The sequence below is a fragment of the Solea senegalensis genome, linkage group LG2, assembly GCF_019176455.1.
Source record: "Solea senegalensis isolate Sse05_10M linkage group LG2, IFAPA_SoseM_1, whole genome shotgun sequence".
Lineage (NCBI taxonomy): Eukaryota > Metazoa > Chordata > Actinopteri > Pleuronectiformes > Soleidae > Solea > Solea senegalensis.
The window spans coordinates 21,869,774-21,886,345 of NC_058022.1; the positions used below are offsets into that span (position 1 = coordinate 21,869,774).

The window sequence follows — 16,572 nt, forward strand, 5'->3', positions numbered from 1 at the left end:
GCTTCATATATAAAATCCTCTGTAAAACACTGTGCTCCACTGGGCAGCCACCAACAGCACACTTGTCCCTCTGCGTTGACATAATACCGCTCTTCCTCCCTCGCCTGCACTCTCGCAGGGACAAGGTGGAGCTAAGGTGGAGCTCTCGAAGTAAACTTACTGGTGGGGCGGTAACATTCGTGGTGAAATGCGCATGCTGCCGTCATAAGCGCAGGGAATTCAATATCGAGTGTTTTATCGCTTATACTTACACTAAGAGGGACCACGAAAACATGACTGAGTATTCTTTTTCCACACTTTGGCGAGTGGTAGGGCCTCCAGAGTCCTAAATATAAGTATTAAAATGGTTAAAAAGTTGATATTGCATAATATGCCCCCTTTAACCATAGTAGTGGCAACAACCTCTGTTACAATTTAGTGAATCTTTAAAATAAGCTTGCCATTTGTTGATCAGAGAGTGAGAATGTGCAGCTGCACATAAACCCTTGAAAGGTCTTGACTGTCTTCTGCTGCTGCTCCCCCTTTATTGTCCTGAAGCGATAAATCCCTGAACATTAGGCCTCTCACTGGCCAGTGTCTGCACAGTGAATGAAGCATGGCCACCTAACAAAAGTGAGGCGAGTGGTGGAGCCTCTGTTTCTGCTGCTTCATTAAGCAGCAATGTCAGACCCAGCCAGTTGAAAAACCTCTGCCTTCCCTTCGCACACATTCAGTCATCGTGGTGAGGGGTACAGACTGTTTTCGCAGAGTTTAGAGCAGATACACTAAAAGAAAGTGGGAGAAACAGTGCAACAGTCCCTTATGCAGTTTGTTTTTAAAAGCTTTGATCAAACATATACAACCCTAAAAACAAAAGCATGAGAAGTGCACCCCCCTACTTTTTGTATCCCATGCTAAAAAATGTAAACTTTAAGGGGATATTATTAGACGTACTTTACCTGTTGATCTGACCGTTGATATCTCCACCTGTTGTTTTTGATTGTGTTTTTCCTGCACTTCACTCAAAGGTTTTTCCACATTATAAACTCATTTTGGAAAATAAAATATGTGAGAGGACATAGTTAAAGGAAACAAATATTGGTGAGAGAGCAGGATAGGGCTGCAACTAACAATTATTTTCATAATCGATTCTTTTCTCAATTAATTGAAAAATGTCAGAAAATGTTTCCCAAACCTTGACATTATGATGTTTTCAAATGTATTTTCTCCACAAAACATTAAGTATATGGAACAAAGAAACACTGATTAATCAATGATCAAAATAGCTGACTATTCATTCAGTAATCGATTAATAATCTACTAACTGAGCAGGATAAAGCTTGAGTATGCACTGCAACAACCCAAAACACATGCAGGAGGAGAAACGAGCTGCATATTCACAAACGCTGCAGGTTCAAAAACAAAAACAAATGCATCATGAGAAACACACTGCAAAAGAAAAATGATTTGCAGAAAGAAACAAAACACAAATCCCAAATCGTTGCAGTGCGTTTGCCCCTGTCGGCCACTGTAGGAATATTTTGCTTTTCTGTTTCTGCCAAGATTATTAGAATCTCGTTTTCAGGTGATAATCTCATTTAAAACACATTTGACAAAGCTGAAACAGAGAATTTAGCATGGCTAAAGTGCTTCTATTTATTCCTGTACCAATTCAGCCAATTTTATTTTATGGCACATGGTAAACATGGTGTGTATTTATAAAGTGTCTTTCCAGTCTCGATGGCCACTGAAAGCCGCTTTACACTACAGTTTTGCCATTCACCCATTCGCATCCATTCACATATACATACACATACACATACACATACACACATATTGGCCTGTAGACTAGCGGAGTTAGGAAACACACAACCTTCCCGTTGAAAGATGACTCGAGTTAACACAGCATGTGAGAGCAAGAAGTTGTGATTATTTATCTCAACATCAGTCAATGGCTGACACCAGCTTATGTGTGAATGGACCTTTGCTACAAACATTTGCATCACCATCAGATGTTTATCTTTGTGCAGGTTTGATGTGCATAAAATAGATTTTTATGTTGACACAAAGACACCTCATGCGACTTACAGTTCACACCCCATGTTTGGCTCTGGGCCCGGCCTCGTCCATGAAAGGGTCCCCTCAATCATGAGGAGCTCCTCTGACGACACCCACTGTGTGAGAGTTGGCAAAAAAAGAATTTGCTGCTCGGGCCTTTTGAGGTGAAGAAGCCGTGACCGAGCCTTGCTGACATTGAGGGGAGGACACCCAGCAATGGCGGAGGCACGGCTGCAGCAGGACAGAGAAAACTGACCTCGATCTAGAGGTCTATCTCTTTTATTAGTGTCTCTTTTGTGACAGCTGTCTCTTCTGTTTCAACAGGTGTTTCCCGAGGCCCTGATAGAAGACTGGATGTGGTTGTAGCTATGCTTACGTCAGGGTGGGGGGTGTGGGCCTTCTCCTCCTGTGGCCTCGTACTGGTCATGTTTTGGTCACTTTGTCTGTCCCAGCAGCCTCACATCAAAGCCACAGACTGTAGCAGAAAAGAACACCCAGTCATCTCCTACCAAAGTGAGTGCATCTATTTTTATTCCCAACCTTCTTTACATTTGTAATCGGAGCTTAGAACTTATGAGGTCATACAGGAAACGCACCCTGAACTCGGATTTCCAACCCGGAGTAACTGCACCAACCGCAGCATGGGATTCCGAGATGGCAGATGTTGCCATCGACTGGTATTGCTAACAATGGTTTGGATGGTTGGATATGTTTGTGTCCATGGTTTTTCCCAACTTCTCACCTGGAACACAATGAACTCAAGGGCTCCCAGTTCTGACCTCCTAGTTTCGATGTAAATGGAACGCAGCATCAGTCTATATCTGTAGAGAAGGAAGAAGATATACAGACCTGCCAACCTCTATGCATTTTGCGGAGCAGATACACATTTTGACATTAAATTACTCTGTTACGATGTGTCACTTCAAACTACACAAAAGAGAATAGTGGCTTCCAGATCTTTTTACGTGCATCAGAGCAACAACCCACAGGCTACTAGAGATGCAACTTTTTTTTCATACCAGTTTTATAATATCAGTTCTTTGATGATGTGTGTTACTGCTGCCATATCAGGCATGACCACATAAGCTTCTTTGGCTGATGGTGGGGGGCCAGGACCTGAGTGAATGAATGAATGGATGAATGAGTTTATTTCTACCAGCAGCAGCTGATTATACTAATGAACAGAAGATTGTAAATAAAGACGAGACGATTAAGGGTTACAGCTGAAGCAGAGCTTAAAGGTGCAGAACCCTTGTTCCCCCTCGCTAAGACAGACAGAAAATATGATACAGACCTGGCATTTCTGGTAATCACCCAAGAATATCTGACTTGGTAATTTGCATACATTAGCTAGCTGGCTAGCAAGCTCAGTAGTCAACATGGCTACTTCAAACTACACTGACTAATGTGACTAATGCAAGTCATTGTACCCTAAAAATTTGTAAAATCACTGTACACTTACCTCACATATTATGGTTCTTCTAGTCTTGGGAAACTCTGAAGTAGGACCTTGAAACATCCAAGGTTGCCTCACTGGCTCCCACTGAGCCAGTCACTAACATAGTTAGATAACTAATATGTGCGATACAAGCATTCGATGTCACCTTTAATTTGTATTAGTTGTTTTTTTTTTACAATGGACTCTATGGATTTTTTTTGCAATGGACTCTATAACATTCTAGTAAACCAGCTGAATCCAATGGCAAAGCTTGGGTAAACTGGTCGAAAACATTCTGAAGTATTTAATAGAGGCAACAATTTCTGCACTTGATTTCAGAAATAGCCAGTTTCTGGTAAGGGATTTTGCAAATCAATATTTTTCACACTACAATGGTGGTAACATGTTTAATATTATTCCTTAAGGTTTAACATATGGGTTTAGAGGCCTGAATGATCTCTATATGTTATTTTATTTCAGAGATATGGACAGTTTTTCAATCCAAAAGTGACTATTACAATACAGTTGTCATGAAAATGACCTTGAAATAGTTAGATAGTATCAAAATTAGATTCCCTTTTATGAAATCCAGAAGAAAAAGTGTCTTTATACAACAATTTAAGACTAAAGGAAGCTGGTATATAACCTTTTCTCTATCGGCGGGGGGCATTTAGGAATTTATGCATACCGGCCACTAGGGGGCCACCCCAACTTGTGTCCATGGATTTTTAAAAACCTTAGGCTCATACCTAACACCCTGCCAAAAATCCAAAACTTCCCCAGAAGTGTACAATCTTCATGAGTTATCATGAATTCACTCCGAGCTATCTAAGATTTTTTTTTTTTAAATAAATGCTTATTTTATCAGTTCATATTGATATTAAACTGATTAACAACCTTTTCATCCTTACAATATACCATAGACTATATATTTTATTAGTAAGACAACAGGAAATAATCAGCTTGGTACTACATTAATTCCATTTCCTGGTATATAGGGCCATATCTGGGTCTACAAAATCTCATAAAGCCATATATATTATAACATTATAGCTAGTAAGGATGGATTACTGAACTAGCCCTGTAGCCCAAGTCTATGTGCTATGTGATATTATCTTAATAGGGCCCCTCAATCATATACCACTGGTTGTGTTATTCACCTTGATATCTGAGAGGGGCCCCTCAGCCAAATAACAATAATGTCTTTTTTAATGTGTAAAGTATTTATAGGGCTCCTTAGGCTATGTTATTAACCCCTGATGTCTTGACGGGACCGTCAGTCAACTAATGAAAGTTACGTTATGTGATACGTCTAATAGGGCCCCTCAGTTATAATATTGTTATTATTATCATTATTATTATCATTAGCCAGGTGTTGTGTGACAAAAACAACATTTAGCGAGCAAGAAAAGAAGAATCTGTGAGATTATTTACATGACAACCTTGTGTACAGGGGCCCACTGGCTCATAATCGTCTCAGGTCTGAAGGATCACAACAGGAACACACTCAACATTCCATTTCTGTTGCTGTGTCAGAAGACACATCAGAAAATCATCACTGTTAATTTCATGCAGAGGGGGAAGACCAAATATTACGGAGAAAATGTTGTCAAGTGAAAGTCAGTCTCAATTTCTGTGTAGCTTAATCATTGTGGGTCAAAGAGCAACACATCAAGACAGCACTGCTCCTAGAGAGAGAGGGAGGGGGGGAAGAGAGAGTCAGTCCCCATGCTCAGCTGTGAGCGTTTGTGAATGTGTGTAAGTGTGGACAGATTGTATTCGTCTCTGCATTACCCACAGGTCATTATGTGCAAAGGCAAATGCACAAAAGCAATTTGAGTTTAATGTCTCTCTGAAAATCAATGCTGCTCAAGTGGTTGTTTATATTCAGGCTGTTCTCTTTTTCAAAGTGGATCTGAAGCCAGACAGAAATCAACGATTGTTTTTTGTTTTGTTTTGTTTTTTTAAAGAATACAATCCTCAAAATGTAGCTTCACATCAAAAATTGCACAAAACAATGCTGATATGGATCTTACATGGAATTAAGGTGCAGACAGGGTTAGCCGAAATTTGTTTGGGAGTTTTCTGTTTGTTGGTGAGTTTTGTTTTTGCAGTGAAGAAGGCCCTGGATTCTGTGATGAGTTGAAGGAAATGGAAAGGAAATGTATTCCAATCTTGAAACTAGCTCAGCCTGACAACAGGACTTTCACTTATAGCAATGACTCTATGGTTAGAACAAATTATATGAATTGACGCCAAAGATTGACTGAGAAGTGTGCATTTCCCTCACACTATTACCAAGACATTGGAGATCAGTGAAGAAGTCTCCAGAGTCAGCTAAAACTGCAGACTTTAATGAAGTTGCTGGAAAACCCATTTTAATGGGTTTAAATTTTTTTATATTTTTGCATTTTAGTTTTTACACACTTTTCAGCTGTGGATTTTGTGGCTCCAGATTTCACAAAATGTGTAAACCTAATCTAGACACTTGGTGCGTAGTAGCCGTGGACTTTCCCACATATATTTGGTATATTTGCAAATGTGATTACCAAACAAGAGATAAATACTTTCATTGCCCCTCTTCCTTTTTCTTCTTCTCCTTTTTCATTCTTCTGATTCATCTTCTTTTTATTCATGACCCTGCCCATTTATCTCCTCTTTTATCTTCCCTGTCATTAATTTATTTCTCCTCTCCTTGTTTCACATGTCTCACCTTTTCACCCCTTCTTTCTTTTTTATTGAACCTTTCTTCCATCCATCAACCGTTTCCTCTTCGTCACTCCTCCTCTAGAGTTACGGCCGTGGATGTCAGAGTTTTCCCATCCAGGAGTAAAGGATTTCTCTCAGCTGGCCCTGGATCTGAGCAGACACCAGCTCATTGTGGGAGCAAGGTAATAACTGCATGTGAAGTAAACATATATGCTGTGTCCTGTGTTGTAAAGGAAATCTCATCAGGTTTATAGGAATGTGTCTGGAGAGAAAAATGGGAGGACACACAAAAACAAAAAGGAAAAAAGGAAAATTGAAACATGCCGGTTCATATTTATGACATAAAAATACAATAACCTTGTGAGCAATATCATAGTATGTTGATGTGTTTCTCTTTCAGAAACTTCATCTTCAAACTGAGCTTGGGAAATGTCTCCTTGATACAGGTAACAGCAGCTGCACTCAAAGCTTGTGATAATAAACATTTATTCATGCTGAAATTAACCAGCGGCAGTTGGGAACTTTTATTAAAAAACAAAAATGAAAGTACTTCATACTGTGATATAAAATATCTGCAACACCTATTGCTCTCAATCTGATTCACACAGTCACACTGTTCGCTCCTGGTAGCGATATCCAATCACAACCAAGTGTTGGCTCACGGGCCATCCTGGTTCACTTTCTTCTTGTTGTGTGCGCTCCTGAGAATTTCTTCTCCTCCTCAACGACATGTCTTGACTGAGTTCAAGGACCCTTTGTCCATTCGCTTGAAAAACAAAGAAGCCACAAAAACAACAAAGAAATGGTCGTAAAAGGAAGGAATCAGACAGAGCAGTCGAGCATGCAACAAAACAAGGCCAAGCATCGGAGAAGCTAACTTAATACCACTTTTCTACCCAACAGGTAGATATTCATTATTATGTATATGTATATATTTATTTCTTTTTTACCCCAAACCTACAAACCTGTTGGTAACAGTAGCATGGCCATTAGACATTGTATGTTGTGTTTCTGTGTTGAAGGATTTGGGCTAATGTTAGCTCGATAGTAATGATGAGTTTAACATTTAAAGTTAGCATTGTTTGGTTAAGTTGTGAAATATCCAAGCTATTTTGTCTCTTTGGTGTTTCTCCTGATATTTATCTCCGCCTGTACGGCACAAGTTTGATGTGGTGGTTTACCATTTAGCATCTTGGTGCTTGATTGATTGAATTAGCAATTAGCTGTCTGATTGTTGTCATTACGTCTGCTACGTAATGATAAGACCAGGCTTGACTGAAAGTTTAAGCTTCATAGACTGTGGTATCTGTTTACTGTTTATTGTGATGATTTAGTTTGTATGCACTGTCCAAGTATAATGTTGTTTATGCTCCAGCTGACAACTATTTTACTGCCACTACACATGTAAACACTGCAGCACGTTTTGTTGGCCGATATGTTTATTTTATTCATAACCAACAACTACAATCTAGGTAACGATCATAAGTATAAATTGTCCATAGATTTGAATTGTGATTTCTTTCAATGTATATTCATGTATGTTAATAAAATTTGCTATGCAGGTCCACTGCAGAGTTTTAGGGTTTCCATCACCACATCCTGGTGAATGCTCGTAAGCATTTCAGCTTCAGTCCTGTGGAGTGTGAAGCTCAAACTAAAGAGAAGGTTTGATGGATCCACAGAGTAAGTTAAAGGCATAATCTGGGATTTCACCTCTTCAACAAAACCCCCAGAAAATTGAGCTTGACTATGATTATTAAAGGGTGATTGTTGAGAAAAGAGTGTCTTCAGGACGTATGCTGTTCCTCCCTAGCTGCAAAGAAACCAGATGACCCTCATCAACATGGGAGAACTGTGCCACCTCCATCCAACAAAGATCTCCTGGAGACCCAAGTCAGCAGGGAGCATTTATAAAACACTTGCATAAGTAAATTATTGTACCTGGGAAATGTCCAGTAAAATCAAACCCTGTGTCATCGGACGAGACAACTGTTATTTTATCACAATAAAAATATTTTTGTGTATGTTTGAAAAGCATTATTTGTCACTTTTATTTTTGATTGAACATATTACTCATGACAGACACTTTTGTTTTATTTTGTTTTGTGATATAATGGACATTATTTTGTGTCTACTATGAAAAACAGAAGCAGTGTCATTTGTTGTTTTGTTTGGTTTAACGTTCTTTGATGGCAGATCACACAGCAGATGGCAAATTACACTTTGTTATTTACATGTGTTGAGGTTGTCTCATGTCCACTGTCAGTCATCTTTGAGCTCATCTAAATGACATTTAATGGTCCATTTTTATCTTTTCTTTGTTTTTTTTGGTCAGGCCACAGAATGGGCACCTGATGAAGAAACAAAGCGCTCATGTCAGAGCAAAGGAAAATCTGAGGTAAAGTGGAAGTGGGGACATATAACAGAACAATTCTATCTTTGTTGTTTCTGTTCAAAGCGCTCAGGTGCAGCTGTTCACATATTATCATTATTGCTAAAGGTTTAGTTATTTTACATTGGAGAATAAAATTAGGTTGTGATGGTTTTGTCTACAGGAGGATTGTCTAAACTACATCCGGGTTTTGTTCATCAATGGGGGGACACTCTTCACTTGTGGGACCAATGCTTTTACCCCAGTCTGTATGACCAGGCAGGTCAGTGCTACATTTTATCATCAGAATCATTTAAACATTGAATTGAGTTAAAAGAATGAATATTTCAAGTCTTACTGGAAAACATTTTAAATGTTTGTATATTGTGGAAAATGGTCAGTGAACGTGTAAAACAGACACCATTTACATCAGATGTTTTCTTTGGGCTGATGTGGCTGGTTTGCTTTTTTTTCGGCTAGCACACAACCATTAAAAAAATACACACATTTCTTAGTTAAAAAAACATGTATTGAACTACACTTGTTCATTTCCATTAACATCAGAAGTTGGAAGAAGTATAACAACGCTCTACATGACATTTTGCACACACAAACAGCGTAGCAACATGTCTATGGTTTAAAATTAAACAGTAGTATGTGTATGACTGATTTACTGTGAAACAAATATGACAGAAGTGCTATTGATGGTAAAAGTAGCAGTGGAGTGTGCATTCATACTGTCCCTAGATTTATAAAATGGTTCAGCATTTACCCTGGAACATATCTAAACTGACAGTTAAACAGTTAAAGCTGCGGTGTGTAACTTTTCAATATAAACAAATGTCCATTACATTTCAAAATATTGTCAAATGAAATGCTGATTAAGCCTACGAGCTCCACACGATTAGCTCTGTTTTTCAGTCTACTAATGTTTTGTTTCCATGTCTGTGGAGACACGGAGTGAGGTGTTTTCCATCACTACTGATGGAAAAATGGTGGAAGCATAACAGCGAGTAAAGTGAGACAGCAACAAATGTAAGGCTGTGGAAAAAAACCCTGAAAAAAATGTTGAACGAGAACAATTGGAATATGGTCCTAGAGCAGGGGTCTTTTACTCAAATGACCTGGGGGCCAAGTGAGGTCATCAAGGGCCCAGCCAAGAGAAAAAAAAGTTGAACTATGTGGGGAAAAAAAACTGTTCAGTTGGGAAGACAATATGAGATCAAATATTATTTTTTTTATGCAATCACATATTTCAGATAATTCAAATATAAAAGTATTTGCTTTGATACTGGATGATATATAGTTTGCAATAAAAAAACATATTTAATATTTAATATCAAAAACACATATTTAAGTGGCGTGCCATGTGAAATGGATTGGGGGGCTGCACTTGGCCCGTTTAAAAACCTCTGACCTAAAGTCATCCTTTTCAGAAAGCTCTGCTGGCTTACCTGAAGTGTGGGGTAAATCTGGGGGGGGTAGGGACACTGACAGTGTTTTGGCAACAGAAGTTACACACTGGAGCTTTATTTTTTTCCCTGAGCAAAGAGAAATGAATGAATTAATGAAATGAGTGAATAACTACGACATCAGCTCTGTATCTTTCTGTCAGATTGCTAACATCAGTCAGGTGTTGGACACGGTGAATGGCGTTGCTCGATGTCCCTATGACCCGCGTCACAACTCCACCGCCATGGTGACAGAGAAGGGCGAGTTGTACGCCGCCACAGTCATTGACTTCTCCGGCCGTGACCCTGTCATCTACAGGAGCTTGGGGAACATGCCACCACTGCGCAGCGCCCAGTACAACTCGAAATGGCTCAACGGTAAACAAAGCTCTGCACGGATTTTTCCTTTTTACTTCCGCCAAGGAGGTTCTGCTTTCTTCAGCGTGGGGTTTATCTGTAAGTTTGTCCTTCTTTTAGCAACTTCCTGTCTACAGCTTTTAACGGATCAGTCTGGATTTTTTGTGATGGGTATGTTCTCATTACATTTTGAATCGACCCACACATTTTCAAGAAATCCTATCTCTTATAAAGGGCAACGCTGTAAGTTATTATTTCAAAAATATATATTCTCTGTCAAAACTGTTAAAAAAGAAATCATATTTGAACAAAATTTGGTATTAGTATAAAGAATCAGACACTTAGACAATCAGATTAAGTTTCATCCAGATCTAGGGTGACCCAAGTCCCAAAGCATTTGAATCCTATGTCCCGCATTCGGCATATTGAGACAATGTCCCACATTTCAATCAGCTCAAAACTGCATTTTTGTAAACATATACATCTGATCCAGTGGTTTTGGAAAAAAGAGGAGGGGGCTATCACCACAAAGCTGCTAGACTGATGTCAATCAACCTCTTCTCTGCCTTTCCAGGAGAGCCTGGAATATGTTTTTTGACCTGGATTGTGATTGTGATTAAATGTTGATGTTCTTGGTATCAGAACATAGGTTTATGTGTGTGAAATTTTCAATTCTGCATTAAAACAAACAAACAATGAACATGTATTCAACTGTGAAAGTTTGCAAAGAAATTTGCAAAGAAAAGAATGCCATGCAATTTTTCAGGGCATGTTTCTTCACTTTATCATGAACGGGTGACCATAAAGACTGACATCGACCAAATTCAATTCACAGCTCTTCTAAGCCTTTATCCTGCAGCTTAATCAACACAGGTGTTCTGTTGCTCGCAGAAAGATTATGCAAGAGATATTTTAACATTTGATGGCATGTTGGATTTTGAGGTGGCTAGTGGGCTTGTATGAAAAAGTAGGTCTTAGGCATTATTCATGCCAAATTTAGTACTTGTATCACAAACTGAAAGATTCCTCTGGAATATTGACTTAATCTGCTGCACTACATGGGAAACGTTGGAGTCAAAGGAAAGTAAAGAAGATGCTGCTACAACAAAGAATGGTGAAGGAGATTCTCACAGTTTTTTTTGCCTTTTCTGCCAGACATTTTTTTTCAATTACACATAGAGCACATAGAGAGTATACTCTCTTTTATCCCACTGTACAACACTTCCAGTCATACAGATCAACAGACTGTAGAGCTGCAGCCATAGTTACAGATACTTAATTAGTAACTTATTTCTTATATGTTATTACTCTTGAAAAAGTCTTCTTTTTTATAATGTCCTGGATTGGTTTTATATTTTATGACAAATTAATAATAGCTTTTATAAAGCACCACTAGTTTACTTTATACATACAGTCTGTCTTGTGTTTATAAGACAGTATTAAGTTAAATAAACAAGTTTTCACTCTCAGCACTTTGTCCCTCATTCACTTTTTGGGATTTGGTCATCCTATCTGATCCAGTTTATGGATTTGGTAGCAATTTAAATGTAACATGGTTCATTCCCTTGATACAAGTTCAGATGTGTATAGCCCAACAGCATTGTATCAGATGAATTTTGTCTATATTATTTGAAATGATAATAGCTATAAACAGGTCAAGTTCTATACAGATCCAATGGATCAAAATGTTCAAATTAAAGCCTTGACAGCTCTTGTTTCAGCTTTGACCCGTGTGTTTGCAAATATCACTTATATCCTCACTCTTTTCTCTTTTGCTCCACCTCCAGAGCCTAATTTTGTATCCGTTTATGAGATCGGTCGCTTTGCTTACTTCTTCCTGAGAGAAACAGCGGTAGAAAACGACTGTGGGAAGATGGTTTTCTCCCGCATCGCCCGCGTCTGTAAGAACGATATGGGTGGTCGATTCCTTTTGGAGGACACATGGACTACATTTATGAAGGCCCGACTCAACTGCTCCCGCTCAGGAGAAATCCCGTTTTACTATCATGAACTGCAGAGTACATTTTACCTACCAGAGCAGGACCTGATCTACGGCATCTTCACCACTAACGTGTGAGTGACATAGGGAAATAACACCATTAAAGCAGGATTTTTACCCTTCAAAGTCATTCTGATGGTTAAATGGCTTGTTGTGGGGTTACTGGGGAATGACTCCCCCTAACGTTAGCGGAAAACCAGCCTTGCAAGATCAGGGCAGCCCACCCCAAGTCCTCAGGATCAGGAGGTTTTTCGAAAAATTGCGAGAAACACCAATTGCTTCATGGCTCTACACACACACATCCTTGCCAGCTACTGGCTATAAGATCAGGGCAGCAATAGCATTATTTTAAATGTAGGGGGAGCTCCTTAGGGAAAAAAACATAGACCAGACTTGCAAAGTTCTGCTTTAAAGGGTAATTTAGCAGATTTTACATGTCTAACAATTCTTCACACTGAATTACTGCAATCTGACCATGATAACACCCTCCCTCCTCCAGGAACAGCTTATCCGCCTCAGCTGTCTGTGCCTTCAATCTGAGCGCCATCACTCATGCATTCAACGGACCCTTCCGTTACCAGGAGAACCCCCGCACTGCCTGGCTCTCCACCCCAAACCCTACACCCAATTTTCAGGTAACTCAAACTCCCACAGACAAAAAAAATCACTACAAATGATCTGACAAAATAGTGTTGATCAATATGAGACAGTTTGTTTGTTGCAGCGGTTCCTCCACCCTCACACCTCTATCAGTGCTCCAACAGCTGAAGAATGTTATCCCAAACTCGCTGCAGGGACATTGTCATTAGTGATTTCAGATTCACATTTAATTATCTTACATCTAAACTGTCAGCACTACAAATCAATGTTTGCTAGTGCAGCAATTCTTACTTAGTGTCACGCTCCGACTCTTGAGACCTGACAAATATGAGAAATACACCCCTTGAAGGAATAACAAAGAGTAATTTATTGAACAGAAATCAAATTATGTAAAGGCCAATGAAATACTAATAATATAGAGTATGAATATCAGTATAATCAGTAGTGTAAGGTGTGCATGAGGGGAAAGGTGTGTGTATGTTGTAAAGTGTACAAAACAATATACATAAGGCCATGCTGCTGATCTCGCCACACTGGCAGCGTGCCTGCAAAGGAAAAAACAACAAATTAAACCAAACCCAACAACTCAGGACAACTCAAACCATACCAACCAGAAGCAGCAGAGGGAAGGGCCGAATGGGCCACAGGGCCTTGATTATATAGGCCTGGGAGCACCGACCCAGGTGTTCCCAGTTGACACCAATGAAACCCCAGGCACAAAACAAACACCAGACACTTGGTGACACCAGGGGTCGCCACACCCCCCCCCTTAAGACAGGGTCCCAAAGGATCACAAAAAAAAAAATATATCCACCTTACGTTTTGCAATACCCACTCCTCTGATCCTAGGACCCACCTCTGCAACCAGGTACCTGAAAAACAGTTCAAGATGGAGCATAACAAAAAAAAAACATCTTATACCACAGGAGCACGAGATAGAGCATCTGCTACTATATTATCTCTCCCCTTAATGTGTCTAACATCTAAGGTGTAAGACTGAAGAAATAGCATCCATCGCATTAACCTACGATTTGGACACTGTATCGAACCAAGAAAGGTCAAAGGGTTATGGTCCGTATACACTACCAATGATCCATTTCCAGAACCGACATAGACTTCGAAATGTTGAAGGGCCCAGATAAGAGCCAGCGCTTCCTTCTCTATTGTGGAATAATTAAGCTGATACGAATTAAACTTTTTAGAGAAGTAACTGACGGGTCTATCAACCCCTTCCCTCTCCTGCAACAACACGGCACCTGCTCCAACCAGACTGGCATCAACTTCCAGCTTGAATGATTCATCCAAGCGTGGAGCAGCCAACACGGGAGCAGCACAGAGAAGAGTCTTCACATTGTCAAATGCAATCTGACATAGAGAAGACCACACAAATTTAGCCTTGCCCTTTAACAAATTTGTCAAAGGTGCAACAACTGTTGAGAAATTCTTACAGAACGCTCGATAATAACCTACAAGACCCAGGAATCGCATCAACTCCTTCTTGGTAGTGGGCGCGGGGTACTGCATGACGGCATCAACTTTAGCCCCTATTGGACAAACCTGTCCCTGGCCAACCACCCGACCTAAGTATGTCACCGTCGCTTTAGCGAACTCACACTTCGCAAGATTTATTGTCAAGTGTGCCTCAGCCAGGCGACCAAACAGAGCACCAATACGTTGAATGTGATCATTCCAGGTGTTACTAAAAATAACAACATCATCAAGATAAACAGCACACCCCTCAAGACCGGATACAACCATATTCATAAGGCGTTGAAATGTTGCGGGCGCATTACGCAGGCCAAAACTCATTACTGTATATTCGTACAGTCCGAAAGGTGTTACAAATGCAGAAATTTCACGAGCACGCGCTGTCAGAGGAACTTGCCAGTATCCTTTTAACAAATCAAATTTACTAACAAATGTGGCCGAACCAACCTGGTCAATACAATCCTCCATTCGAGGTAAAGGATAGGAATCAGCCTTAGTGATTTTATTGACTTTCCGATAGTCATTACAAAATCTAGGCGACCCATCCGATTTTCCCACCAGCAAACTCGGCGACGCCCAACTGGAGGATGACGGCACTGCAATTTGGTTATCCAACATATATTTTACCTCCGACTCCAATATCTTACATTTGCCCGACGCACAACGGTAGAACCGTTGTTTGACTGGAGGACAGTCACCAACGTCAATATCATGCTCAATAAGATTTGTGCGTGAGGGCGTGTCACTAAACAACATTGGAAATTCTTCAATCAGTCCCATTAGCTCAACTCTATGCAACTCAGGTAAATGGACCAGTAAACTATGCAAATTGCGCAAAGTCTCTGAGTTTTTAAGCCTACCACATACGACTGGATCATCAGGTACATTAACATCTAGCTCATCGATCAGTCTCATGTCGGGAATGCTAGGACCTGAGGACACAGAATCAACCATGAGTACAGGACTAACATTTTCTCTCTGGGCCATAGAATCAACATCACAAGTTCCACGATCATAGTATGGTTTAAGCAAATTGACATGGCACAACTGAGACTTCTTCCTCCGGTTTGGAGTGGCAATCAGATAGTTATGTTCTGATATGTGCTTTTCGACAGTGTATGGGCCTGTGAATTTAGCTTGAAACGGCGAGACTACAAGCGGCATAAGCGCTAAAACTTGGTCACCAGGACTAAACTGACGGCTCTCCGACCTGCGGTCATACAGTTTTTTCATATTAGCCTGTGTTCCCCCCAAGTTTTTCCGTGCCATTTCCACCGCCGTGAACAGTCGATGTCGAAAACCATTTACATAGTCCACCAGATTCTTGGGCGGTTCTCTGTCAGTCAAGTCATCTTGGAGGATAGCTAAAGGACCACGCACCATATGTCCAAAAACTAAGTCGTTTGGGCTAAACCCTGTGCTTTCCTGCACCACTTCCCTTGCAGATAACATAAGCCAGGGTAGTCCCTCCTCCCAGTCTCTCCCCATCTCCATACAATAAGAACGCAACATTGATTTTAATGTCTGATGGAATCGTTCAAGTGCCCCCTGGCTCTGCGCATGATACGCCGAAGCCCGGTTATGCTTCACACGCAACTGCTTCAGGATTTCCTTGAACAAATGTGATGTGAAATTAGAACCTTGATCACTTTGAATGACTCGTGGAATGCCAAAAACTGAAATGAACTGGGTCAAAACCTTGACAACGGATTTAACGGAGATAGAACGCAGAGGATATGCAGCGGGATATCTCGTCGTTTGGCACATAACTGTCAACAAATATACACAGCCAGATTTGGATGGGGGTAAGGGCCCCACACAGTCTATTATCAAATGTTCAAATGGCTGACAAACAACTGGGATCGGAGAAAGAGGAGCAGGCCTAATCACCTGACTAGGCTTCCCAGTGAGCTGACATGTATGGCACGTCTTAACATATTTAGAGACGTCACGCTTCAATCGAGGCCAAAAGAAATAGCGTAGGACACGGTCATAAGTTTTTCGTACACCTAAGTGTCCACAACCATCATGTGCTGTTTCCAACACCACCTCGCGTAAATTGCTTGGCACAACAACTTGGTAAATCGCTTCACCAACAAACTCTCCATCACAAGGCACCCAC

The 16,572-nt window shown here is 40.3% G+C and overlaps 1 protein-coding gene across 1 annotated transcript in view; it reads left to right on the forward strand.

Annotated features, from left to right (window-relative positions):
• Positions 1-16,572, forward strand: part of LOC122765177 (semaphorin-5B-like) — a 53,068-nt gene that overhangs the window by 18,710 nt on the left and 17,786 nt on the right. The window contains exons 3-10 of the mRNA XM_044019305.1: positions 2,362-2,550; positions 6,267-6,366; positions 6,585-6,630; positions 8,520-8,582; positions 8,740-8,838; positions 10,171-10,384; positions 12,151-12,436; positions 12,862-12,997. Coding sequence (XP_043875240.1) covers positions 2,406-2,550; positions 6,267-6,366; positions 6,585-6,630; positions 8,520-8,582; positions 8,740-8,838; positions 10,171-10,384; positions 12,151-12,436; positions 12,862-12,997 — 1,089 coding nt within the window. The 5' untranslated portion in view covers positions 2,362-2,405. The remainder of the gene's footprint in view (positions 1-2,361; positions 2,551-6,266; positions 6,367-6,584; positions 6,631-8,519; positions 8,583-8,739; positions 8,839-10,170; positions 10,385-12,150; positions 12,437-12,861; positions 12,998-16,572) is intronic.